The sequence below is a fragment of the Podarcis tiliguerta genome (assembly GCF_965153285.1).
Source record: "Podarcis tiliguerta genome assembly, chromosome: 1".
In the NCBI taxonomy this organism is placed as follows: Eukaryota; Metazoa; Chordata; class Lepidosauria; order Squamata; family Lacertidae; genus Podarcis; species Podarcis tiliguerta.
Genome location: NC_139534.1, coordinates 60,993,788 through 61,020,195, shown reverse-complemented (window position 1 = coordinate 61,020,195; position 26,408 = coordinate 60,993,788). Strand labels below are relative to the sequence as shown.

At 51.0% G+C, this 26,408-nt stretch overlaps 2 protein-coding genes across 6 annotated transcripts in view; one reads left to right on the top strand and one right to left on the bottom strand.

Moving 5' to 3' along the window:
• The window catches only part of MUC6 (mucin 6, oligomeric mucus/gel-forming), a 68,573-nt gene extending 50,318 nt beyond the window's left edge, over positions 1–18,255 (top strand). Inside the window, exons 56-82 of the mRNA XM_083454648.1 lie at positions 2,296–2,666; positions 2,937–2,981; positions 3,089–3,538; positions 3,961–4,410; positions 4,681–4,725; positions 4,833–5,100; positions 5,727–6,154; positions 6,422–6,466; positions 6,574–7,023; positions 7,294–7,338; positions 7,446–7,895; positions 8,166–8,210; positions 8,318–8,870; positions 9,272–9,642; positions 9,913–9,957; positions 10,065–10,514; positions 10,785–10,829; positions 10,937–11,386; positions 11,660–11,704; positions 11,812–12,261; positions 12,532–12,576; positions 12,684–13,133; positions 13,404–13,448; positions 13,556–14,005; positions 14,428–14,802; positions 16,417–16,519; positions 17,768–18,255. Coding sequence (XP_083310774.1) covers positions 2,296–2,666; positions 2,937–2,981; positions 3,089–3,538; positions 3,961–4,410; positions 4,681–4,725; positions 4,833–5,100; positions 5,727–6,154; positions 6,422–6,466; positions 6,574–7,023; positions 7,294–7,338; positions 7,446–7,895; positions 8,166–8,210; positions 8,318–8,870; positions 9,272–9,642; positions 9,913–9,957; positions 10,065–10,514; positions 10,785–10,829; positions 10,937–11,386; positions 11,660–11,704; positions 11,812–12,261; positions 12,532–12,576; positions 12,684–13,133; positions 13,404–13,448; positions 13,556–14,005; positions 14,428–14,802; positions 16,417–16,519; positions 17,768–17,990 — 7,192 coding nt within the window. The 3' untranslated portion in view covers positions 17,991–18,255. The remainder of the gene's footprint in view (positions 1–2,295; positions 2,667–2,936; positions 2,982–3,088; positions 3,539–3,960; positions 4,411–4,680; positions 4,726–4,832; positions 5,101–5,726; positions 6,155–6,421; positions 6,467–6,573; positions 7,024–7,293; positions 7,339–7,445; positions 7,896–8,165; positions 8,211–8,317; positions 8,871–9,271; positions 9,643–9,912; positions 9,958–10,064; positions 10,515–10,784; positions 10,830–10,936; positions 11,387–11,659; positions 11,705–11,811; positions 12,262–12,531; positions 12,577–12,683; positions 13,134–13,403; positions 13,449–13,555; positions 14,006–14,427; positions 14,803–16,416; positions 16,520–17,767) is intronic.
• Positions 18,256–23,366: 5,111 nt separating this feature from the next.
• Positions 23,367–26,408, bottom strand: part of AP2A2 (adaptor related protein complex 2 subunit alpha 2) — a 61,292-nt gene continuing 58,250 nt past the window's right edge. For all 5 annotated transcript variants that reach the window (XM_083427700.1, XM_083427698.1, XM_083427699.1 and 2 more), the window contains one exon: positions 23,367–25,838. In XM_083427700.1, coding sequence (XP_083283826.1) covers positions 25,761–25,838 — 78 coding nt within the window. In that variant the 3' untranslated portion in view covers positions 23,367–25,760. The remainder of the gene's footprint in view (positions 25,839–26,408) is intronic.

The window sequence follows — 26,408 nt, the reverse complement described above, 5'->3', positions numbered from 1 at the left end:
TCCGGCCACCACAACTCCTGCAACCACCACCGTCCCAGTTACCACGGGTAAGTCTCCTTGGTCGCTCTGCAGCAGCAGCAGCTTACAAGTCTTTCAGGAGCCCTCTCTTGCCAAAGGGGCAGAGGGATTCCCACCTCCAGGTCCCACGTAAGCCAGCCCTCCAAAAAGGCCGAGACTCGTCTGGCTGAGTCATCCGGGAACCTGTTCCTCATGTCCTCGTGTGGCGCCCTGGGCAACCCAAAATCCCAGCCGTGACGGGAGCCCGCCTTTTCCCTCTCCCACCGCCACCTATGTGACTTTGCTCTTTTGTGTTCCAGAAACACCAAAAACCACCACTTCTGTTCCACCACCGGTGCCTACAGGTAAGGGCGCTGAGCGTGCCGAAGGAGCTCTGCTTCTCTCCTTCTCTCCTTCCCCCGTTCCCACGTGTGGTCGGCCCCCTTTCACTTGCTTGCTTTCTCCTTTGCAGTCACCACACCTTCGACAACCAGACCGCCAAGCAGCACGCCGAAAACCACGCCAACCACCTCTCCCTCCACCACATCCAGAACCACTGCATCAACTCAGACGGCAACCACCAACACGCCAAAGACCACTGCAACAGCCTCCACACCATCCACCTCTACGCATCACCCCAAAATCCTAACCACCACAACCCCCTCCACCACCACAGAATCCACTGCGACTAGCACACCAACCCCGACAACCACAACAGCACCCCTGCCCCCCTCCACACCGTCTCCTCCGACGCCGTCCACCACAACCACCACCACCTCGCCCACAACCGTTACCTCCACTTCCACCAGCACTCCAGTACCCACTGCCACAACTCTCACGACTGCTCCCCCGACCAGCACAGAAACGCCCAGCACTCCGGCCACCACAACTCCTGCAACCACCACCGTCCCAGTTACCACGGGTAAGTCTCCTTGGTCGCTCTGCAGCAGCAGCAGCAGCTTACAAGTCTTTCAGGAGCCCTCTCTTGCCAAAGGGGCAGAGGGATCCCCACCTCCAGGTCCCACGTAAGCCAGCCCTCCAAAAACGCCGAGACTCGTCTGGCTGAGTCATCCGGGAACCTGTTCCTCAGGTCCTCGTGTGGCGCCCTGGGCAACCCAAAATCCCAGCCGTGACGGGAGCCCGCCTTTTCCCTCTCCCACCGCCACCTATGTGACTTTGCTCTTTTGTGTTCCAGAAACACCAAAAACCACCACTTCTGTTCCACCACCGGTGCCTACAGGTAAGGGCGCTGAGCGTGCCGAAGGAGCTCTGCTTCTCTCCTTCTCTCCTTCCCCCGTTCCCACGTGTGGTCGGCCCCCTTTCACTTGCTTGCTTTCTCCTTTGCAGTCACCACACCTTCGACAACCAGACCGCCAAGCAGCACGCCGAAAACCACGCCAACCACCTCTCCCTCCACCACATCCAGAACCACTGCATCAACTCAGACGGCAACCACCAACACGCCAAAGACCACTGCAACAGCCTCCACACCATCCACCTCTACGCATCACCCCAAAATCCTAACCACCACAACCCCCTCCACCACCACAGAATCCACTGCGACTAGCACACCAACCCCGACAACCACAACAGCACCCCTGCCCCCCTCCACACCGTCTCCTCCGACGCCGTCCACCACAACCACCACCACCTCGCCCACAACCGTTACCTCCACTTCCACCAGCACTCCAGTACCCACTGCCACAACTCTCACGACTGCTCCCCCGACCAGCACAGAAACGCCCAGCACTCCGGCCACCACAACTCCTGCAACCACCACCGTCCCAGTTACCACGGGTAAGTCTCCTTGGTCGCTCTGCAGCAGCAGCAGCTTACAAGTCTTTCAGGAGCCCTCTCTTGCCAAAGGGGCAGAGGGATCCCCACCTCCAGGTCCCACGTAAGCCAGCCCTCCAAAAACGCCGAGACTCGTCTGGCTGAGTCATCCGGGAACCTGTTCCTCAGGTCCTCGTGTGGCGCCCTGGGCAACCCAAAATCCCAGCCGTGACGGGAACCCGCCTTTTCCCTCTCCCACCGCCACCTATGTGACTTTGCTCTTTTGTGTTCCAGAAACACCAAAAACCACCACTTCTGTTCCACCACCGGTGCCTACAGGTAAGGGCGCTGAGCGTGCCGAAGGAGCTCTGCTTCTCTCCTTCTCTCCTTCCCCCGTTCCCACGTGTGGTCGGCCCCCTTTCACTTGCTTTCTTTCTCCTTTGCAGTCACCACACCTTCGACAACCAGACCGCCAAGCAGCACGCCGAAAACCACGCCAACCACCTCTCCCTCCATCACATCCAGAACCACTGCATCAACTCAGACGGCAACCACCAACACGCCAAAGACCACTGCAACAGCCTCCACACCATCCACCTCTACGCATCACCCCAAAATCCTAACCACCACAACCCCCTCCACCACCACAGAATCCACTGCGACTAGCACACCAACCCCGACAACCACAACAGCACCCCTGCCCCCCTCCACACCGTCTCCTCCGACGCCGTCCACCACAACCACCACCACCTCGCCCACAACCGTTACCTCCACTTCCACCAGCACTCCAGTACCCACTGCCACAACTCTCACGACTGCTCCCCCGACCAGCACAGAAACGCCCAGCACTCCGGCCACCACAACTCCTGCAACCACCACCGTCCCAGTTACCACGGGTAAGTCTCCTTGGTCGCTCTGCAGCAGCAGCAGCTTACAAGTCTTTCAGGAGCCCTCTCTTGCCAAAGGGGCAGAGGGATTCCCACCTCCAGGTCCCACGTAAGCCAGCCCTCCAAAAAGGCCGAGACTCGTCTGGCTGAGTCATCCGGGAACCTGTTCCTCATGTCCTCGTGTGGCGCCCTGGGCAACCCAAAATCCCAGCCGTGACGGGAGCCCGCCTTTTCCCTCTCCCACCGCCACCTATGTGACTTTGCTCTTTTGTGTTCCAGAAACACCAAAAACCACCACTTCTGTTCCACCACCGGTGCCTACAGGTAAGGGCGCTGAGCGTGCCGAAGGAGCTCTGCTTCTCTCCTTCTCTCCTTCCCCCGTTCCCACGTGTGGTCGGCCCCCTTTCACTTGCTTGCTTTCTCCTTTGCAGTCACCACACCTTCGACAACCAGACCGCCAAGCAGCACGCCGAAAACCACGCCAACCACCTCTCCCTCCACCACATCCAGAACCACTGCATCAACTCAGACGGCAACCACCAACACGCCAAAGACCACTGCAACAGCCTCCACACCATCCACCTCTACGCATCACCCCAAAATCCTAACCACCACAACCCCCTCCACCACCACAGAATCCACTGCGACTAGCACACCAACCCCGACAACCACAACAGCACCCCTGCCCCCCTCCACACCGTCTCCTCCGACGCCGTCCACCACAACCACCACCACCTCGCCCACAACCGTTACCTCCACTTCCACCAGCACTCCAGTACCCACTGCCACAACTCTCACGACTGCTCCCCCGACCAGCACAGAAACGCCCAGCACTCCGGCCACCACAACTCCTGCAACCACCACCGTCCCAGTTACCACGGGTAAGTCTCCTTGGTCGCTCTGCAGCAGCAGCAGCTTACAAGTCTTTCAGGAGCCCTCTCTTGCCAAAGGGGCAGAGGGATTCCCACCTCCAGGTCCCACGTAAGCCAGCCCTCCAAAAAGGCCGAGACTCGTCTGGCTGAGTCATCCGGGAACCTGTTCCTCATGTCCTCGTGTGGCGCCCTGGGCAACCCAAAATCCCAGCCGTGACGGGAGCCCGCCTTTTCCCTCTCCCACCGCCACCTATGTGACTTTGCTCTTTTGTGTTCCAGAAACACCAAAAACCACCACTTCTGTTCCACCACCGGTGCCTACAGGTAAGGGCGCTGAGCGTGCCGAAGGAGCTCTGCTTCTCTCCTTCTCTCCTTCCCCCGTTCCCACGTGTGGTCGGCCCCCTTTCACTTGCTTGCTTTCTCCTTTGCAGTCACCACACCTTCGACAACCAGACCGCCAAGCAGCACGCCGAAAACCACGCCAACCACCTCTCCCTCCACCACATCCAGAACCACTGCATCAACTCAGATGGCAACCACCAACACGCCAAAGACCACTGCAACAGCCTCCACACCATCCACCTCTACGCATCACCCCAAAATCCTAACCACCACAACCCCCTCCACCACCACAGAATCCACTGCGACTAGCACACCAACCCCGACAACCACAACAGCACCCCTGCCCCCCTCCACACCGTCTCCTCCGACGCCGTCCACCACAACCACCACCACCTCGCCCACAACCGTTACCTCCACTTCCACCAGCACTCCAGTACCCACTGCCACAACTCTCACGACTGCTCCCCCGACCAGCACAGAAACGCCCAGCACTCCGGCCACCACAACTCCTGCAACCACCACCGTCCCAGTTACCACGGGTAAGTCTCCTTGGTCGCTCTGCAGCAGCAGCAGCTTACAAGTCTTTCAGGAGCCCTCTCTTGCCAAAGGGGCAGAGGGATTCCCACCTCCAGGTCCCACGTAAGCCAGCCCTCCAAAAAGGCCGAGACTCGTCTGGCTGAGTCATCCGGGAACCTGTTCCTCAGGTCCTCGTGTGGCGCCCTGGGCAACCCAAAATCCCAGCCGTGACGGGAACCCGCCTTTTCCCTCTCCCACCGCCACCTATGTGACTTTGCTCTTTTGTGTTCCAGAAACACCAAAAACCACCACTTCTGTTCCACCACCGGTGCCTACAGGTAAGGGCGCTGAGCGTGCCGAAGGAGCTCTGCTTCTCTCCTTCTCTCCTTCCCCCGTTCCCACGTGTGGTCGGCCCCCTTTCACTTGCTTTCTTTCTCCTTTGCAGTCACCACACCTTCGACAACCAGACCGCCAAGCAGCACGCCGAAAACCACGCCAACCACCTCTCCCTCCACCACATCCAGAACCACTGCATCAACTCAGACGGCAACCACCAACACGCCAAAGACCACTGCAACAGCCTCCACACCATCCACCTCTACGCATCACCCCAAAATCCTAACCACCACAACCCCCTCCACCACCACAGAATCCACTGCGACTAGCACACCAACCCCGACAACCACAACAGCACCCCTGCCCCCCTCCACACCGTCTCCTCCGACGCCGTCCACCACAACCACCACCACCTCGCCCACAACCGTTACCTCCACTTCCACCAGCACTCCAGTACCCACTGCCACAACTCTCACGACTGCTCCCCCGACCAGCACAGAAACGCCCAGCACTCCGGCCACCACAACTCCTGCAACTACCACCGTCCCAGTTACCACGGGTAAGTCTCCTTGGTCGCTCTGCAGCAGCAGCAGCTTACAAGTCTTTCAGGAGCCCTCTCTTGCCAAAGGGGCAGAGGGATTCCCACCTCCAGGTCCCACGTAAGCCAGCCCTCCAAAAAGGCCGAGACTCGTCTGGCTGAGTCATCCGGGAACCTGTTCCTCATGTCCTCGTGTGGCGCCCTGGGCAACCCAAAATCCCAGCCGTGACGGGAGCCCGCCTTTTCCCTCTCCCACCGCCACCTATGTGACTTTGCTCTTTTGTGTTCCAGAAACACCAAAAACCACCACTTCTGTTCCACCACCGGTGCCTACAGGTAAGGGCGCTGAGCGTGCCGAAGGAGCTCTGCTTCTCTCCTTCTCTCCTTCCCCCGTTCCCACGTGTGGTCGGCCCCCTTTCACTTGCTTTCTTTCTCCTTTGCAGTCACCACACCTTCGACAACCAGACCGCCAAGCAGCACGCCGAAAACCACGCCAACCACCTCTCCCTCCACCACATCCAGAACCACTGCATCAACTCAGACGGCAACCACCAACACGCCAAAGACCACTGCAACAGCCTCCACACCATCCACCTCTACGCATCACCCCAAAATCCTAACCACCACAACCCCCTCCACCACCACAGAATCCACTGCGACTAGCACACCAACCCCGACAACCACAACAGCACCCCTGCCCCCCTCCACACCGTCTCCTCCGACGCCGTCCACCACAACCACCACCACCTCGCCCACAACCGTTACCTCCACTTCCACCAGCACTCCAGTACCCACTGCCACAACTCTCACGACTGCTCCCCCGACCAGCACAGAAACGCCCAGCACTCCGGCCACCACAACTCCTGCAACCACCACCGTCCCAGTTACCACGGGTAAGTCTCCTTGGTCGCTCTGCAGCAGCAGCTTACAAGTCTTTCAGGAGCCCTCTCTTGCCAAAGGGGCAGAGCGATCCCCACCTCCAGGTCCCACGTAAGCCAGCCCTCCAAAAACGCCGAGACTCGTCTGGCTGAGTCATCCGGGAACCTGTTCCTCAGGTCCTCGTGTGGCGCCCTGGGCAACCCAAAATCCCAGCCGTGACGGGAGCCCGCCTTTTCCCTCTCCCACCGCCACCTATGTGACTTTGCTCTTTTGTGTTCCAGAAACACCAAAAACCACCACTTCTGTTCCACCACCGGTGCCTACAGGTAAGGGCGCTGAGCGTGCCGAAGGAGCTCTGCTTCTCTCCTTCTCTCCTTCCCCCGTTCCCACGTGTGGTCGGCCCCCTTTCACTTGCTTTCTTTCTCCTTCGCAGTCACCACACCTTCGACAACCAGACCGCCAAGCAGCACGCCGAAAACCACGCCAACCACCTCTCCCTCCACCACATCCAGAACCACTGCATCAACTCAGACGGCAACCACCAACACGCCAAAGACCACTGCAACAGCCTCCACACCATCCACCTCTACGCATCACCCCAAAATCCTAACCACCACAACCCCCTCCACCACCACAGAATCCACTGCGACTAGCACCCCAACCCCGACAACCACAACAGCACCCGTGCCCCCCTCCACACCGTCTCCTCCGACGCCGTCCACCACAACCACCACCACCTCGCCCACAACCGTTACCTCCACTTCCACCAGCACTCCAGTACCCACTGCCACAACTCTCACGACTGCTCCCCCGACCAGCACAGAAACGCCCAGCACTCCGGCCACCACAACTCCTGCAACCACCACCGTCCCAGTTACCACGGGTAAGTCTCCTTGGTCGCTCTGCAGCAGCAGCAGCTTACAAGTCTTTCAGGAGCCCTCTCTTGCCAAAGGGGCAGAGGGATTCCCACCTCCAGGTCCCACGTAAGCCAGCCCTCCAAAAAGGCCGAGACTCGTCTGGCTGAGTCATCCGGGAACCTGTTCCTCATGTCCTCGTGTGGCGCCCTGGGCAACCCAAAATCCCAGCCGTGACGGGAGCCCGCCTTTTCCCTCTCCCACCGCCACCTATGTGACTTTGCTCTTTTGTGTTCCAGAAACACCAAAAACCACCACTTCTGTTCCACCACCGGTGCCTACAGGTAAGGGCGCTGAGCGTGCCGAAGGAGCTCTGCTTCTCTCCTTCTCTCCTTCCCCCGTTCCCACGTGTGGTCGGCCCCCTTTCACTTGCTTGCTTTCTCCTTTGCAGTCACCACACCTTCGACAACCAGACCGCCAAGCAGCACGCCGAAAACCACGCCAACCACCTCTCCCTCCACCACATCCAGAACCACTGCATCAACTCAGACGGCAACCACCAACACGCCAAAGACCACTGCAACAGCCTCCACACCATCCACCTCTACGCATCACCCCAAAATCCTAACCACCACAACCCCCTCCACCACCACAGAATCCACTGCGACTAGCACACCAACCCCGACAACCACAACAGCACCCCTGCCCCCCTCCACACCGTCTCCTCCGACGCCGTCCACCACAACCACCACCACCTCGCCCACAACCGTTACCTCCACTTCCACCAGCACTCCAGTACCCACTGCCACAACTCTCACGACTGCTCCCCCGACCAGCACAGAAACGCCCAGCACTCCGGCCACCACAACTCCTGCAACCACCACCGTCCCAGTTACCACGGGTAAGTCTCCTTGGTCGCTCTGCAGCAGCAGCAGCTTACAAGTCTTTCAGGAGCCCTCTCTTGCCAAAGGGGCAGAGGGATTCCCACCTCCAGGTCCCACGTAAGCCAGCCCTCCAAAAAGGCCGAGACTCGTCTGGCTGAGTCATCCAGGAACCTGTTCCTCATGTCCTCGTGTGGCGCCCTGGGCAACCCAAAATCCCAGCCGTGACGGGAGCCCGCCTTTTCCCTCTCCCACCGCCACCTATGTGACTTTGCTCTTTTGTGTTCCAGAAACACCAAAAACCACCACTTCTGTTCCACCACCGGTGCCTACAGGTAAGGGCGCTGAGCGTGCCGAAGGAGCTCTGCTTCTCTCCTTCTCTCCTTCCCCCGTTCCCACGTGTGGTCGGCCCCCTTTCACTTGCTTTCTTTCTCCTTTGCAGTCACCACACCTTCGACAACCAGACCGCCAAGCAGCACGCCGAAAACCACGCCAACCACCTCTCCCTCCACCACATCCAGAACCACTGCATCAACTCAGACGGCAACCACCAACACGCCAAAGACCACTGCAACAGCCTCCACACCATCCACCTCTACGCATCACCCCAAAATCCTAACCACCACAACCCCCTCCACCACCACAGAATCCACTGCGACTAGCACACCAACCCCGACAACCACAACAGCACCCCTGCCCCCCTCCACACCGTCTCCTCCGACGCCGTCCACCACAACCACCACCACCTCGCCCACAACCGTTACCTCCACTTCCACCAGCACTCCAGTACCCACTGCCACAACTCTCACGACTGCTCCCCCGACCAGCACAGAAACGCCCAGCACTCCGGCCACCACAACTCCTGCAACCACCACCGTCCCAGTTACCACGGGTAAGTCTCCTTGGTCGCTCTGCTGCAGCAGCAGCAGCTTACAAGTCTTTCAGGAGCCCTCTCTTGCCAAAGGGGCAGAGGGATTCCCACCTCCAGGTCCCACGTAAGCCAGCCCTCCAAAAAGGCCGAGACTCGTCTGGCTGAGTCATCCGGGAACCTGTTCCTCATGTCCTCGTGTGGCGCCCTGGGTAACCCAAAATCCCAGCCGTGACGGGAGCCCGCCTTTTCCCTCTCCCACCGCCACCTATGTGACTTTGCTCTTTTGTGTTCCAGAAACACCAAAAACCACCACTTCTGTTCCACCACCGGTGCCTACAGGTAAGGGCGCTGAGCGTGCCGAAGGAGCTCTGCTTCTCTCCTTCTCTCCTTCCCCCGTTCCCACGTGTGGTCGGCCCCCTTTCACTTGCTTTCTTTCTCCTTTGCAGTCACCACACCTTCGACAACCAGACCGCCAAGCAGCACGCCGAAAACCACGCCAACCACCTCTCCCTCCACCACATCCAGAACCACTGCATCAACTCAGACGGCAACCACCAACACGCCAAAGACCACTGCAACAGTCTCCACACCATCCACCTCTACGCATCACCCCAAAATCCTAACCACCACAACCCCCTCCACCACCACAGAATCCACTGCGACTAGCACACCAACCCCGACAACCACAACAGCACCCCTGCCCCCCTCCACACCGTCTCCTCCGACGCCGTCCACCACAACCACCACCACCTCGCCCACAACCGTTACCTCCACTTCCACCAGCACTCCAGTACCCACTGCCACAACTCTCACGACTGCTCCCCCGACCAGCACAGAAACGCCCAGCACTCCGGCCACCACAACTCCTGCAACCACCACCGTCCCAGTTACCACGGGTAAGTCTCCTTGGTCGCTCTGCAGCAGCAGCAGCTTACAAGTCTTTCAGGAGCCCTCTCTTGCCAAAGGGGCAGAGGGATCCCCACCTCCAGGTCCCACGTAAGCCAGCCCTCCAAAAACGCCGAGACTCGTCTGGCTGAGTCATCCGGGAACCTGTTCCTCAGGTCCTCGTGTGGCGCCCTGGGCAACCCAAAATCCCAGCCGTGACGGGAACCCGCCTTTTCCCTCTCCCACCGCCACCTATGTGACTTTGCTCTTTTGTGTTCCAGAAACACCAAAAACCACCACTTCTGTTCCACCACCGGTGCCTACAGGTAAGGGCGCTGAGCGTGCCGAAGGAGCTCTGCTTCTCTCCTTCTCTCCTTCCCCCGTTCCCACGTGTGGTCGGCCCCCTTTCACTTGCTTTCTTTCTCCTTTGCAGTCACCACACCTTCGACAACCAGACCGCCAAGCAGCACGCCGAAAACCACGCCAACCACCTCTCCCTCCACCACATCCAGAACCACTGCATCAACTCAGACGGCAACCACCAACACGCCAAAGACCACTGCAACAGCCTCCACACCATCCACCTCTACGCATCACCCCAAAATCCTAACCACCACAACCCCCTCCACCACCACAGAATCCACTGCGACTAGCACACCAACCCCGACAACCACAACAGCACCCCTGCCCCCCTCCACACCGTCTCCTCCGACGCCGTCCACCACAACCACCACCACCTCGCCCACAACCGTTACCTCCACTTCCACCAGCACTCCAGTACCCACTGCCACAACTCTCACGACTGCTCCCCCGACCAGCACAGAAACGCCCAGCACTCCGGCCACCACAACTCCTGCAACCACCACCGTCCCAGTTACCACGGGTAAGTCTCCTTGGTCGCTCTGCAGCAGCAGCAGCTTACAAGTCTTTCAGGAGCCCTCTCTTGCCAAAGGGGCAGAGGGATTCCCACCTCCAGGTCCCACGTAAGCCAGCCCTCCAAAAAGGCCGAGACTCGTCTGGCTGAGTCATCCAGGAACCTGTTCCTCATGTCCTCGTGTGGCGCCCTGGGCAACCCAAAATCCCAGCCGTGACGGGAGCCCGCCTTTTCCCTCTCCCACCGCCACCTATGTGACTTTGCTCTTTTGTGTTCCAGAAACACCAAAAACCACCACTTCTGTTCCACCACCGGTGCCTACAGGTAAGGGCGCTGAGCGTGCCGAAGGAGCTCTGCTTCTCTCCTTCTCTCCTTCCCCCGTTCCCACGTGTGGTCGGCCCCCTTTCACTTGCTTTCTTTCTCCTTTGCAGTCACCACACCTTCGACAACCAGACCGCCAAGCAGCACGCCGAAAACCACGCCAACCACCTCTCCCTCCACCACATCCAGAACCACTGCATCAACTCAGACGGCAACCACCAACACGCCAAAGACCACTGCAACAGCCTCCACACCATCCACCTCTACGCATCACCCCAAAATCCTAACCACCACAACCCCCTCCACCACCACAGAATCCACTGCGACTAGCACACCAACCCCGACAACCACAACAGCACCCGTGCCCCCCTCCACACCGTCTCCTCCGACGCCGTCCACCACAACCACCACCACCTCGCCCACAACCGTTACCTCCACTTCCACCAGCACTCCAGTACCCACTGCCACAACTCTCACGACTGCTCCCCCGACCAGCACAGAAACGCCCAGCACTCCGGCCACCACAACTCCTGCAACCACCACCGTCCCAGTTACCACGGGTAAGTCTCCTTGGTCGCTCTGCTGCAGCAGCAGCAGCTTACAAGTCTTTCAGGAGCCCTCTCTTGCCAAAGGGGCAGAGGGATTCCCACCTCCAGGTCCCACGTAAGCCAGCCCTCCAAAAAGGCCGAGACTCGTCTGGCTGAGTCATCCGGGAACCTGTTCCTCATGTCCTCGTGTGGCGCCCTGGGCAACCCAAAATCCCAGCCGTGACGGGAGCCCGCCTTTTCCCTCTCCCACCGCCACCTATGTGACTTTGCTCTTTTGTGTTCCAGAAACACCAAAAACCACCACTTCTGTTCCACCACCGGTGCCTACAGGTAAGGGCGCTGAGCGTGCCGAAGGAGCTCTGCTTCTCTCCTTCTCTCCTTCCCCCGTTCCCACGTGTGGTCGGCCCCCTTTCACTTGCTTTCTTTCTCCTTTGCAGTCACCACACCTTCGACAACCAGACCGCCAAGCAGCACGCCGAAAACCACGCCAACCACCTCTCCCTCCACCACATCCAGAACCACTGCATCAACTCAGACGGCAACCACCAACACGCCAAAGACCACTGCAACAGCCTCCACACCATCCACCTCTACGCATCACCCCAAAATCCTAACCACCACAACCCCCTCCACCACCACAGAATCCACTGCGACTAGCACACCAACCCCGACAACCACAACAGCACCCCTGCCCCCCTCCACACCGTCTCCTCCGACGCCGTCCACCACAACCACCACCACCTCGCCCACAACCGTTACCTCCACTTCCACCAGCACTCCAGTACCCACTGCCACAACTCTCACGACTGCTCCCCCGACCAGCACAGAAACGCCCAGCACTCCGGCCACCACAACTCCTGCAACCACCACCGTCCCAGTTACCACGGGTAAGTCTCCTTGGTCGCTCTGCAGCAGCAGCAGCTTACAAGTCTTTCAGGAGCCCTTTCTTGCCAAAGGGGCAGAGGGATTCCCACCTCCAGGTCCCACGTAAGCCAGCCCTCCAAAAAGGCCGAGACTCGTCTGGCTGAGTCATCCAGGAACCTGTTCCTCATGTCCTCGTGTGGCGCCCTGGGCAACCCAAAATCCCAGCCGTGACGGGAGCCCGCCTTTTCCCTCTCCCACCGCCACCTATGTGACTTTGCTCTTTTGTGTTCCAGAAACACCAAAAACCACCACTTCTGTTCCACCACCGGTGCCTACAGGTAAGGGCGCTGAGCGTGCCGAAGGAGCTCTGCTTCTCTCCTTCTCTCCTTCCCCCGTTCCCACGTGTGGTCGGCCCCCTTTCACTTGCTTTCTTTCTCCTTTGCAGTCACCACACCTTTGACAACCAGACCGCCAAGCAGCACGCCGAAAACCACGCCAACCACCTCTCCCTCCACCACATCCAGAACCACTGCATCAACTCAGACGGCAACCACCAACACGCCAAAGACCACTGCAACAGCCTCCACACCATCCACCTCTACGCATCACCCCAAAATCCTAACCACCACAACCCCCTCCACCACCACAGAATCCACTGCGACTAGCACCCCAACCCCGACAACCACAACAGCACCCGTGCCCCCCTCCACACCGTCTCCTCCGACGCCGTCCACCACAACCACCACCACCTCGCCCACAACCGTTACCTCCACCTCCACCAGCACTCCAGTACCCACTGCCACAACTCTCACGACTGCTCCCCCGACCAGCACAGAAACGCCCAGCACTCCGGCCACCACAACTCCTGCAACCACCACCGTCCCAGTTACCACGGGTAAGTCTCCTTGGTCGCTCTGCAGCAGCAGCAGCTTACAAGTCTTTCAGGAGCCCTCTCTTGCCAAAGGGGCAGAGGGATTCCCACCTCCAGGTCCCACGTAAGCCAGCCCTCCAAAAAGGCCGAGACTCGTCTGGCTGAGTCATCCGGGAACCTGTTCCTCATGTCCTCGTGTGGCGCCCTGGGCAACCCAAAATCCCAGCCGTGACGGGAGCCCGCCTTTTCCCTCTCCCACCGCCACCTATGCGACTTTGCTCTTTTGTGTTCCAGAAAAACCAAAAACCACCACTTCTGTTCCACCACCGGTGCCTACAGGTAAGGGCGCTGAGCGTGCCGAAGGAGCTCTGCTTCTCTCCTTCTCTCCTTTCCCCGTTCCCACGTGTGGACGGCCCCCTTTCACTTGCTTTCTTTCTCCTTTGCAGTCACCACACCTTCGACAACCAGACCGCCAAGCAGCACGCCGAAAACCACGCCAACCACCTCTCCCTCCACCACATCCAGAACCACAGCATCAACTCAGACGGCAACCACCAACACGCCAAAGACCACTGCAACAGCCTCCACACCATCCACCTCTACGCATCACCCCAAAATCCTAACCACCACAACCCCCTCCACCACCACAGAATCCACTGCGACTAGCACACCAACCCCGACAACCACAACAGCACCCGTGCCCCCTTCCACACCGTCTCCTCCGACGCCATCCACCACAACCACCACCACCTCGCCCACAACCGTTACCTCCACCTCCACCAGCACTCCAGTACCCACTGCCACAACTCTCATGACTGCTCCCCCGACCAGCACAGAAACGCCCAGCACTCCGGCCACCACAACTCCTGTAACCACCACCGTCCCAGTTACCACGGGTAAGTCTCCTTGGTCGCTCTGCAGCAGCAGCAGCTTACAAGTCTTTCAGGAGCCCTCTCTTGCCAAAGGGGCAGAGGGATTCCCACCTCCAGGTCCCACGTAAGCCAGCCCTCCAAAAAGGCCGAGACTCGTCTGGCTGAGTCATCCGGGAACCTGTTCCTCATGTCCTCGTGTGGCGCCCTGGGCAACCCAAAATCCCAGCTGTGACGGGAGCCCGCCTTTTCCCTCTCCCACCGCCACCTATGTGACTTTGCTCTTTTGTGTTCCAGAAACACCAAAAACCACCACTTCTGTTCCACCACCGGTGCCTACAGGTAAGGGCGCTGAGCGTGCCGAAGGAGCTCTGCTTCTCTCCTTCTCTCCTTCCCCCGTTCCCACGTGTGGTCGGCCCCCTTTCACTTGCTTTCTTTCTCCTTTGCAGTCACCACACCTTCGACAACCAGACCGCCAAGCAGCACGCCGAAAACCACGCCAACCACCTCTCCCTCCACCACATCCAGAACCACTGCATCAACACAAACCTCTGCAACTAACACACCAAAAACCTCTCCAACTAGTTTGATTTCTACGGCGTCAAGCATGACAACACATTCTCCCATACAAACATCCTCTACTTCAGTCCCATTTACATCTACTCTTTCTACTACTCGCGTTATTCCGGTCACAAGCAGTACTCCATTGTCATCCAGTACTAATATCATTAGTATTCCAGTAACTACCCGAACTAGTACTTTGAGTAGTAGTACTCAGTCTTTGAAGACGACCTCCATGTCATATACCTCAACTGTATCTCCTGGTGAGCTTCTATTTCGAGGAAATGTTTTTTAGTTGAAATGTGGTTTTTGTATTTCTCGAACATTTACGTTGACTTTAGTCACTGCATCATCGTTTTGGAATTTTGTTCTAGATTCCCTCCGCTTCTTTACCATCTGTGCAGATCCATCCCATTTTTTTAACTTTTAGTATCATACAGGATAAATATCTTTTCACAGGTCACACTTTTCACATTATTCTGTGGTACTCCTCATTCAACAATGTTTATAGTTTCTTCTTTTAGGATTAATGCTATACTTTCTTTTTAGTTCATTTCTATTTTATTTTTCCTTTTGATCCAGTTTGTTCCCTTTTTTGTTAATTTTTACAAATACCTAGGTAGCTGCCTGTTTAGTTCTACATCTTTTTAGAAGGCACAATCTAACACAATATGTTCCTGGAACAGGAAAGTGCAAAGCAATATTTCCTGGAACAGGAAAGTGCAAAGCAATATTTTCCATTATGTCCACTAGAACTGTCATCTTATATGAATCAACAGAGATATATAAATTAAATGGGCCTTATTCCCCTGTATCTGTGTAGAACTGCAGCCTAAAGATCCTTGTGGGGGAAAGCATTTGAACGGCTCTGTCCCCATCCAACAGCCAGATCACTTGATTTTCAAACTCATATATTAAAAGAAGGAAAACTTTGGTCTCAAGATATTTGATGATTGGTGACTTTGGATGCAATCCTGAATTCGCAGAATGAACAACTTATTTTCTTTAAATGGACTCAGGATTATACCCATATTATTTTGTTTATGCATGTGTTTGTGTTCAGATATTTTGCTTTTATTTTTTCAGTTACATGCAGCACCCCTAAAATAACAACTACCACCACAACTTCAAATCATAGGTTACCTAAACTAAATAAATGGTCAAAATGTATATAAAAAAAATCTCCAGTAGCACCTTAGAGACCAACTAAGTTTGTTCTTGCTATAAGCTTTCGTGTGCATGCACACTTCTTCAGATTTTGTGCATGCACACAAAAGCTTATACCAAGAACAAACTTAGTTGGTCTCTAAGGTGCTACTGGAGAATTTTTAAAATTTTTAATACATTTCGACTGCATCAAACCAACACAGCTACCTACCTAACAAGGTGATTCTATGATTCAATGGGAATAAGCCCATTGCAACCATTGGCACCTTGTTCCAAGAAAAGTATGCTTAGACATGGGTTGAAGTACAGATAAGTTCTTTGACTTGCGAGCTACCCTTTCACATATGTCAAAATGTTTTAAATGTTCTTTAACAATAAAAATCAAATTAATTCATTTATAATGGTTAAAATAACTGATTTCACAAAATTGTCACCATAAATGGATTTACAAACAGCATTAAGGAAGGCCATATACCTGCTCCCATAAGCATGAAAACCTTAAGTAGTACAGACACTAAAAGAACCATAGCACTCAGCTGAGAATGAGCAGGGGATACAACTGATAAATAAATGTATTATCCCTTTTCACTGGATTCAATATCAGCAGTTTCCAGATGACTGAAAATACCAATCATCTATATTGCCATAAGATGATTCGCCACATTTTCAGTGCTGCTTGTATATTAACTGTTTTATTTCATGTCTTTCAGGGAAGTGTGAATCTGTTGAATATGAAGATCAAGTGGTTTACAAGGGTTGTGTTGCAAATGTCACTTTGACTCGCTGCGAAGGAATGTGTCCAACATCATCAAGGTGAGTATGAATCGGTGTCAATTTGGCCAGCCACTATGACTTTTGTCTTATTACATAATCAAATGTAATAATCTGTAAATATTATCAAAGTCAATTATTTCCATTGCTGTACAGCAGCTAGATATTATATAGTACATTGCATTCCATTATCCTATATTGCATTTCTTTTTTAAGATATAGTATATAACTTGCTTTAACCTAGTGAATGATCGGTTCTGGTACTAATATTCCCAGTTATGGTTCTGCCATTTCTGTCCCAAAATCAAATCCTACAGAGGTACAGTTCACATTATTGTTTATTGATTTAAAAGATGTGGGACCTCCATTTAAGAAGTCCTGTTTGTGAACGATTCGGTTTACGAACTCCACAAAACTGGAAGTAATGTTCCAGTTTGCGAACTTTACCTTAGTCTGTGAACGGAAGCTGAATGGTAGAAGGGCACTGGTGGCAGGAGGCCTCATTAGGGAAAACGCGCCTCAGTTTAAGAATGGTTTCGGTTTAAACATGGACTTCCGGAACAGTTCGTAAACCGAGGTACCACTGTACCACCTTTCATCAACAAATCCCAGCATAATTTACAACTTGTTAAAACAATCTGGTATCAATAAGTATTATAAAAACCACAAAGCAGTACAATGGTGCTTGCAATAGCAGGATGGAGGGCAATGGTATTCTGTTCAACATCTCTTGCTCTTGGTAATTTCTGAGATACTCCAGATCTATAGCTTTGTATCTTCAGGGTTTTGCTGCTGAACAGGGGTGGGGTGACATACCCTCATGGGTGAACTTCTGGGGAGCCACATGTGGATGATAGGTGGGGCCAAGGCCCAAAATGGGCAGCTTCAAAGCCACACACACAAACACAGAAATCCAAACATACACACTCCTAGGACCTTCTCCCAGATGAAGGGTATTTTTATCCCCAACCGCTCCATTGCCCTGCCCCTCACCCACCTGGCAAGTGGAAATGCTGCTGCTGTTGGGAGGTGAGGAACATGGTGTTCCCCCCTCCTCATTGGCTACTCCTGAGAATGGCAGGGAGCGAGGCTAACTTGTGCAACCCCCTCACATAATAAAACATCAAACATTAAAAACAGTTGGCATTTCTTGCAGGTTTATCGGGGTGTCATATGAGCCAATTGCACATTTTTAGATGTTTTATTATGTTTTTATATTTTGCTGGAGGCCATCCAGCCAGATGGGCAGGGTATTATTATTATTATTATTAATATTCCTCTCTTTCACAGGCTAAATGTTGCCAAGATGATGGTACACACAGAGTGTGGGTGCTGCATGCCACTCACACTCTACAAGAAGGAGCTGACGATGCCTTGTCCAGACCCAGAGAACCCACATATGCCACTTGTTACAGAAATCATCCTATTTGGTGGCTGCGTATGCAACTACAATGGATGTACACACGAGGCAGACTCGGCTTCCTCAACCGTACAGGGATTGTTTAGAAAATAATGATCGGCTATTACTTACTTTGCAAAAAGACATTTGACACTCAAAATCCCTTCGTTCATATGGATTTATCCAAGCTTTGGGAAGGCAGGAAGAGTATACTTCCAAGAAGACTGGTACTGATAACATCCTTGGCTAATTTAGTCATCATTTCAGATGGAATAAATATCAGCCTTGCTCAGAAAGTTTCCACCAAGCAACGTCTACCGGACTATGTATTGTAAAATAGTTAAATAGGTTTAATAAAGAGTTTAGTTGGTCATTCTCATTTTCAGTGGCGAGTAATTAATGAGCATACTCCTGTATATCGGCATTCCCTAATCTGATGGCCAAAAGTCAGGGATGTTGGGAGTTGTAGTCTAAAACAGCTGGGTGGTATCAAGCTGCTGTGTGCTACTAAGCAAACTCATTATTTGAGCATGGATCCTCACATTGCCAAAACAGCACCATCCCTACACAAGAGAGAGAGGTACAAGGTTCAGGGAAGTACAAAGCAGCTATAGAAAAAACGTAGGTGGTGCTGAGGAGACCTTAAAAATACCTCCGTAAAAACTGAGCATGTTCAGTCAACATGGAATGCTGACTGATGGGTTGTGCATAAATCTGGAGGGGAGCGAGTAATGGAACAAACTATCCTAGAAAACGGCACAGCGTCTGGTTGGCTGGAATCCTGAACAGGAACATGCCACACTGCACCATTTTTCTGAAGGTGCTACTGAATCTTGGAATGTTCATCTCTGCCATAATGCCAGTTTCTCTAACAAACACTCAATAGACACTATTAAGTGGCAAAAATAGAAAAAGCAGTCAGGTTCAGAGGAGGAGAACAAGTATGGCTTCGAAGACAACATGGAGAAAGGGCATGCAATGTGGGTGGGGAGATGGATTGATTGATTGATTGATTGATTGATTGATTGGATTATTTATTTATTTAACCACCCCTCCTCCCAAGATCCCATGGCGGTTCACAACATAAAATTACAAAATGAGAATACAAAATACATAACCAATAACTCCCCTTCACAAAAACACAATTAAAAATCCATAGACTGTTAATCAGCTGAACACCCAGTACTGAAAGATATGTAATGAAGGTGCTTTATAGGTCAAAACCAGCACTTTGAATTGGGCCTGGAAACTAATTGGTAGCCAGTGCAGTTGGGCCAGGATCGGTGTAATATTCTCAAACCGTCTAGCTCCAGTGAACAACCTGGCCACTGAATTCTGCACCAGCTGAAGTTTCTGAACTGTCTTCAGAGGCACCCCTGCGTATAATTTGCTTCAGTTTTTGGCTCTCATCCAGTCCATTACTGAGGCAAGACAGCAGTCCAGCACATCCACTGCCTCACCTGCAGATGTAAAGGAGTAGAGAGCTGTGTGTCATCAGCATATTACGGACAACATACTCCCAAACTCCAGATAACCACACTCAGCAGTTTCATGTAGATGTTAAACAGCATAGGAGATAAAACCAAACCCTGAGGAACTCCACATTGAAGGCTCCATGGGGCCAAAGAGCACTCCCTAAGCATCACCCTCTGGAAACAACTATCCAGGTATGAATGATTACATATGAATGCACTCCTATGGGATATTGTGGAAGTGTGTAATGTTAGGATAGCAATTCATGCAGGTCATGAATTAAGTGGAGGCACTTGGCTCATACCTTATCACAACAGATAAACAGATTAGGGTAAGATGCTTGTCCTAGATTTTAAGGGGCTTTGGGCTTAAGTGCAGATTGGTTTAGATGAAGTTGTGTATAAGGTTTCAGCACTTCATAAGAAATGGTTTCATGCTTACATTTGCTTAAAGGCATATATTTCTCCCTCACAGTTTTCAGTGTGTTAGATGAATTAGCCATAAAAAGTGTTCAATAGATTGCCAATAAAGTCAGGATGCATCAAAACATGAATGGTGTCGCCATATTATTTTATAGAGGTGGGGATAGAGGAGCAACTCTAAAGTTGTGCTTTCTTGATCAAGGACCAATATTCCAAGTCACGCATACAGAGTGATTGTTTGGCAAGCTGAAAGCAGCCTACCTCTCAATATCTTCCATAGAGGTCCACGCCGGGGCTGATTCCATGCTGTGTTTATTTCACTGTGTTAACCTAAACCTAAGTGAAAGTTTCAGGAAGTTAGGGGTGAAAGCAGAATAAACTAATCTTAACAAAGAGCAGTGGCATAGCGTGGGTTGTCAGCACCCGGTGCAAGGCAAGTAATTTGCACCCCCTAACCCGGGGCAAGGCAAGTAATTTGCGCCCCCCCCCCGCTGCACTGTCCCTCCCCCAGATAGTCCCTCACTCTCTCTCCGCACCGCACCGCACGCCTGGCACCCTCTCCTCCACAGTGGGCGGCGACCCGGCGGCTCGGATCGGATTCGCACAGCCAGCACTGCAGTGAGAGAGAGTGAGTGAGCCAGGTAGGGGCAGAGAGCTGCGAGTGCGAGCGCCCCCCCCCAGATGTTGCGCCCGGTGCAGCCGCCCCACCCCCCCGCACCCCCCACACTATGCCACTGACAAAGAGCAATAATATTACCACCTTTACAAAATTGGAAGCTGCCCAGCATACCTGTGGATTTGGGGTGGGATTGCCTGAAGTTGCCTTCAAAATGACCGGTGAAAGAAAACGTGCCACAAAAGACCCCTCATAAAACGAGAACCAGCTCATGGGCAAGTTGTGACATTAACGGCTGTATCTGTGGAAGTTCCCAGTTTCAATGCATGGCCTCTCCATGTAAGGGTGGGAGAGAGGCCTCTCTGAAACCCTGGAGAGCACCTGCCACGTAATGTGGACAGCAAGACCAATCAGCTAGATAAAGCAATGGTTGGACTCTGGATAAGGCAGCTTCCTATGCTCATATTGAACAAGGCAAATGTTTTGCAATCTTAGCAGTGAGACACGAGAGCTGTACTGTTATGGGCAATGACCTCTTCCAAATCACATACGTTTACACATGGCTAATGAATGCACACAGTGTACTATTGATCCAAGAAAATCTGTATACAGTGGTACCTTGGGTTACACATGCTTCAGGTTACATACGCTTCAGGTTACAGACTCTGCTAACCCAGAAATATTACCTCAAGTTAAGAACTTTGCTTCAGGATGAGAAGAGAAATCGTGCTCCAGCGGCACGGCGGCAGCAGGAGGCCCCATTAGCTAAAGTGATGCTTCAGGTTAAGAACAGTTTCAGGTTAAGAACGGACCTCTGGAACGAATTAAGTACTTAACCCAAGGTACCACTGTACAGTATTTGGTTGATACAGAGAGGGCTGAGATCACCTGCAGTGTGTTAACGTCCATCTTTCCTTTAAATGCTTCATGCATCTTACCTTTTCTCATTTTAATAATAAATAATTTATTATTTATACCCCACCCATCTGGCCGGGCTTCCCCAGCCACTCTGGGCGGCTCCCAACAGAATATTAAAAACACGGTAAAACATCAAACATTAAAAACTTCCCTAAACAGGGCTGCCTTCAGATGTCTTCTAAATGTCAGATAGTTGTTTATTTCCTTGACATCTGGTGGGAGGGCGTTCCACAGGGCGGGCGCCACTACCGAGAAGGCCCTCTGCCTGGTTCCCTGTAACTTCGCTTCTCGCAGTGAGGGAACCGCCAGAAGGCCCTCGGCGCTGGACCTCAGTGTTCGGGCTGAACGATGGAGGTGGAGACGCTCCTTCATTTTAAAAGCCAACTCCACTATGACACACTTTAAAGCCTATAGGCAATGCCACTACCCATAACAAAGCAAAAGGGGCATCTTAAGCTTGTGTGAGAAGGACAGGACATGTGACACATACTTTGGCTAGAACAGGACAAGGGGAAGGAAGATCAGTTCGGATTGACTATGGAATCAATTTTCTATGCTGAGAAAGTAATTATAAACAAACATCTTCAGGTGACAAACCTTATTCCAAGGGAACTACTCCTAACCAAGGCTGCTTGAAAGTTCTCAGTAAGGCCTGAAATTATACTGCTCCTGAGGGCCTTTTTTCAGCCGGAACTCTATGGAATTCAGTTCTGACACCTCTCAGGTGGACGCCATTGCTATTCTAAGGGAACAAAGGAGGCGTTCATGGTGAGTTCTTGCACCTTTTTCTAGAAAAATAGCACTGCTGCTCCTTTAATTCTTAACCCTACTTTTCAACTTCACTTCCTACTTCCTGTTTGGCCGTCCGTTCAGTACAGTGGCACCTCGGGTTAAGAACTTAATTTGTTCTGGAGGTCCGTTCTTAATCTGAAACTGTTCCTAACCTGAGGTACCACTTTAGCTAATGGGGCCTCGCGCTGCCGCTGCACTGCCACCATGTGATTTCTGTTCTCATCCTGAAGCAAAGTTCTTAACCCGAGGTACTATTTCTGGGTTTGCGGAGTCTGTAACCTGAAGCGTCTGTAACCTGAAGCCTCTGTAACCCAAGGTACCACTGTAAAACACAGCTTGCCGTTTGGGGACCTTGCAAGTTATTTTATAGTTGCAATATTTTCTTCTTTAAACAGCCATGTGTATCTGCTAATTGTCAAATCGCTATTTTCTAAATCCTAGATGCTTCTGACCTCAGACAGAACATTATGGCTTATATTAGCCTCATCTGCCATCAGCATTCAATCACTCCTGGAAGCTTGCAAATCCTTGTCAGGTTGTGGGCTTCTCTCCTAATTCAAACTTATATACTTCTACATACCCAGGCAGCCTCTCTAGTAAACTACCACCTTATTTTTGGATGCTCTCAATTTGCCATGGGACACAATTATTTATTGATTTTTATTATAGCAGAGGTGCTCCACAAAAGCCTAACAGCTACTCATTCATTACATTACATGTCCTGCAGTTCTACTTCTGACAAGCCAAGGAGTGGTCCTGAGATTTGCATGTGCCCTGCCCCCACCTCTTAATCCATGTGAGCTTCATTTCTGTCATTAGATCAGAGAAAATGTGAGCCAGGAAGCACTAATGCAGGGAGCCCAAGAGGCTAATGTCTTCATCCAACCTCACTCTAAGCAGATCCCTAAGACCAGGAGAAGAAAACATAAAATAAAAAGGGAATAGCTTGGGGGGAAATGAGTGATAAAATAATAATATATCGCATATTTAGCTGGAAGGCACTGAGTTATGAGTTTGCTGGCTGGGAAACACTCAAAAGTACTCTGCTTCAATGGTCAAGAGGACTGGAGAGTTGCAATAAATAAATCAGGGCCAAAGTCTTTGTCCTATGCAATCAGGCTTTCGTTTCCTCTGCACAGTAGGTGGTGATGTTTTGTATTTATCTAAATCGTAATTCTGAATGCTGACTATAAAATGAAATTTTCACATTTGTTAGCCCTACTAGGTAGGAAAAGAAGTCATGCTCTGGGAATGAAAAAAGGAAAGGACTTTTTACTCTTCTAGCCATTTATTTTTTTTCCATTAAAGATAACATGATTAGTTTTTTATATTTTCATTTTTTTTACAGTCATAATAATCAAAGCCCACCATAGAAGCTTGTGATTTTTATTTTATTTTTTACAAGTGAGATGACTACACATTACATATTGGAGTGTAGGCCTAAAAGTGCACAATATTTTGTCTTCCTGTTCAGGTATTTTCACATGTCAACAAAACAAATACTGTACCTTAATTACTAATACTGCTTTAGCCACAGAAACTGTTAACTTCTGCTTGAGATGGAGGAGGACACACAACTTTGGTAAATCAAGGTCATTTATCCCAATAAAGAGAAACTTTTTTTAAAAAAAAAAGTTTTCTTCAAAACAATGCCTATATGGCTCATATCAGAGGTGAAGTCTTGCATAAAGTTTGATTACTCATATATACAGTTGGTCATTGAGCCACCTATATTTAGAGTCCTTTTTCTCTATGAATGATATCCAATATTAGTCATACTCTGAGAAAATCCACTGAAGTCAATGGACTTAACTAAGTGAAGTCCATTAATTTCACATGGCCTACCCTGAGTATAATTTAGTTAAATATCACCCTTTGTGGATAAAACCACATTTATTTGCAAAAATTACACAAGTGAACAGTACACAAAAACAGTGTATTAAGGTAGAATTAAAAAGGAGACAAACTATGCTTCCAGTGGGACGGATCTATGTTAAAAATGAGATGGCCGTTCTTCCCAGCATCTGCGATAAGACACACTTCAGAACACCTCTGAATGCTTAATACCATTTACAGTAGTGTAATCACACTAATGCAATGGGCCTGTCATAATGACAATTCCTAAAAAATTCCGCAGTGATAGGAGAATGTAAGAGTTATTGTTTTATTATTTTACCAGGTTACACACCAGGTAGTTCCATACAATGTGCTTCAATATAACTCATCAAATTTGATTGGAGAAGTTGGTCAATATGCCACATTAAGAAGGAAAGTGGATTTTCAGTTTTTAATTAGTTAATTCCAGACACTGGGACAGAATAAGCCACGTTGTTGTTTGTTAAAAAGCCTCATAACTCAAGCAGCAACTATCACTTGTCATCAGACAACATTGTAGCTTATTTTACTTTTTTAATTTTTGCATTGCCTTCGTATATAATTGTAGTCATAAATTACTTCTTAAGGAGCTCTTCAGAGGTGTGTAACGGTAGTCAGTTTAACGATCATTCTACTTCTGTCAAAGAAGATGCCAGTTCCACAGCATGTTCCACAAATGCATAGATCTTACCAAACTACAGGTGCCATTACTACGCTTTTTGAAAACAGGACTGTCAAGTTCTAGACCAAAAGTGTTCTGGTGACATGACAAGCATTTCAAAGCAATCAGCTTCCTACCCATCATACTTGCAGAATCCCACAGTGTATTTCAAATCTGAATAGACTAAACTCTCCCTGATCAGAGCTAGTGGCTATCCCTATGATTCAGAAGATGTTAAATGGGTAAAAAAATACTTTTTTGTTGTTGTTAAACTGGAAAGTGCGGGGGGGGGCAGGAATACCAATGCCTTGGGTTGCTTGGAAAGTCTTAGGTAAAAGAATACTTCAAGTGATTTCTTAATTTAAAGTCAAAGTGTGCTGATGTTTAGATGATCAACCAGAGCTTTGGGGAAAAAAACAACAACATGTTGTACCCAAGAACCCAATGTGGTTTTCTTACTTAAGCATTTATCATGACGATAACTCTTTGGTAGTTCAGAACTTGGAGAAAAGTGGAGGGCTGGAATTTAAAGGAAGTCATTTGAGGATATTAAAATATGAATCAGAATATGTGCTTATGCCTCCAAATGTTCTTTACAAAGCAAATACTTACAGCCATCTTCAAGATGTATCTAGATCCTTTAAAAAGGACATGGGGTAACATTCAATAGAGCAGGAATAGAATCTAGCCCTGAACATCAACTTCTCTTTCATACTTTTTTCTTCTTCTTCTTCTAGCATGCCTCTAGCAATTTACAGTGGCATTTCCAGCGAAACTGTTTCATTTAGTTGGGATTAACCATACCTGAAGTGAATTTTAATAAAACAACTCCTGCCAAAAATATATGAAGCACAGTTGAATTGAGACACACAAGACCTCCCACACACATACAAGACCTCCCAGCTTCTTTGCACCAAAAATCTAAGAGTCATTTTATTTTTTTTCACATTTAAGTAATTTTATGTTGCACATATCATTTGTTTCACATAAAAAGGGACAGGTCCTTTAAGGCAGGGATGTGAATGGGGTGGCAATTATTTTTGCAGACACTGGTGTACAAAACATTTTTGGAGCAGGACATGGACAATGGCAGAAATGGAGAATCAGAAGGGGTTGCACATTATGGCTCAGAACTGTTCCGAAAGTAATTCACATAACCTTCGGGACACCGTTTCTTTACTTGTCCGTAGTGTTAATCTGTACATCTGGAAAAGAACAGAAGAACAATTTTCAGTGGCTGCCCCCCAAAAAACCCCACCCCCAACACATTTATACAGGTAAGATCTGAATGGAAGTTAACAGTGGCTGATGGTGTACATTTAAAAACACAAAATCTTTGCAACATTTAATTATTTATGTCCTATTTGTGGCCTTTTCCTCAACTGTCTTTCTAAAGACAGTTTTGGCCCACAGGCTGGCTGGGCAAACGGGGCTCTCCTTGGGTTCTCAGGAGGGCTGTCATCTAGGACATGCCCCCCCCCAAAGCCTCACTTTCCAGCAAGTCCCAAATGAGATGCCAGGATATTTTTGGTGCCCAAGAGGGCTGATCCCATGAACGCAACATCCAGTAATATTGCAGTCACATCTGATGAAGGTGTTTCACTCACTGAGAGATAACCAAAGATGTAGCTAAGAGCCAGTGCCAGAATTTGCCTATTGCCCCTTCTACCTCCCCCCCCCCCACCTGTTTTGCATCATGTATTTGGTATTGCAAGCCTTAGGACAAAGACTGTTCCATGACTAATCTTTGTAAGCTGCTCTGGGAACTTTTTTAG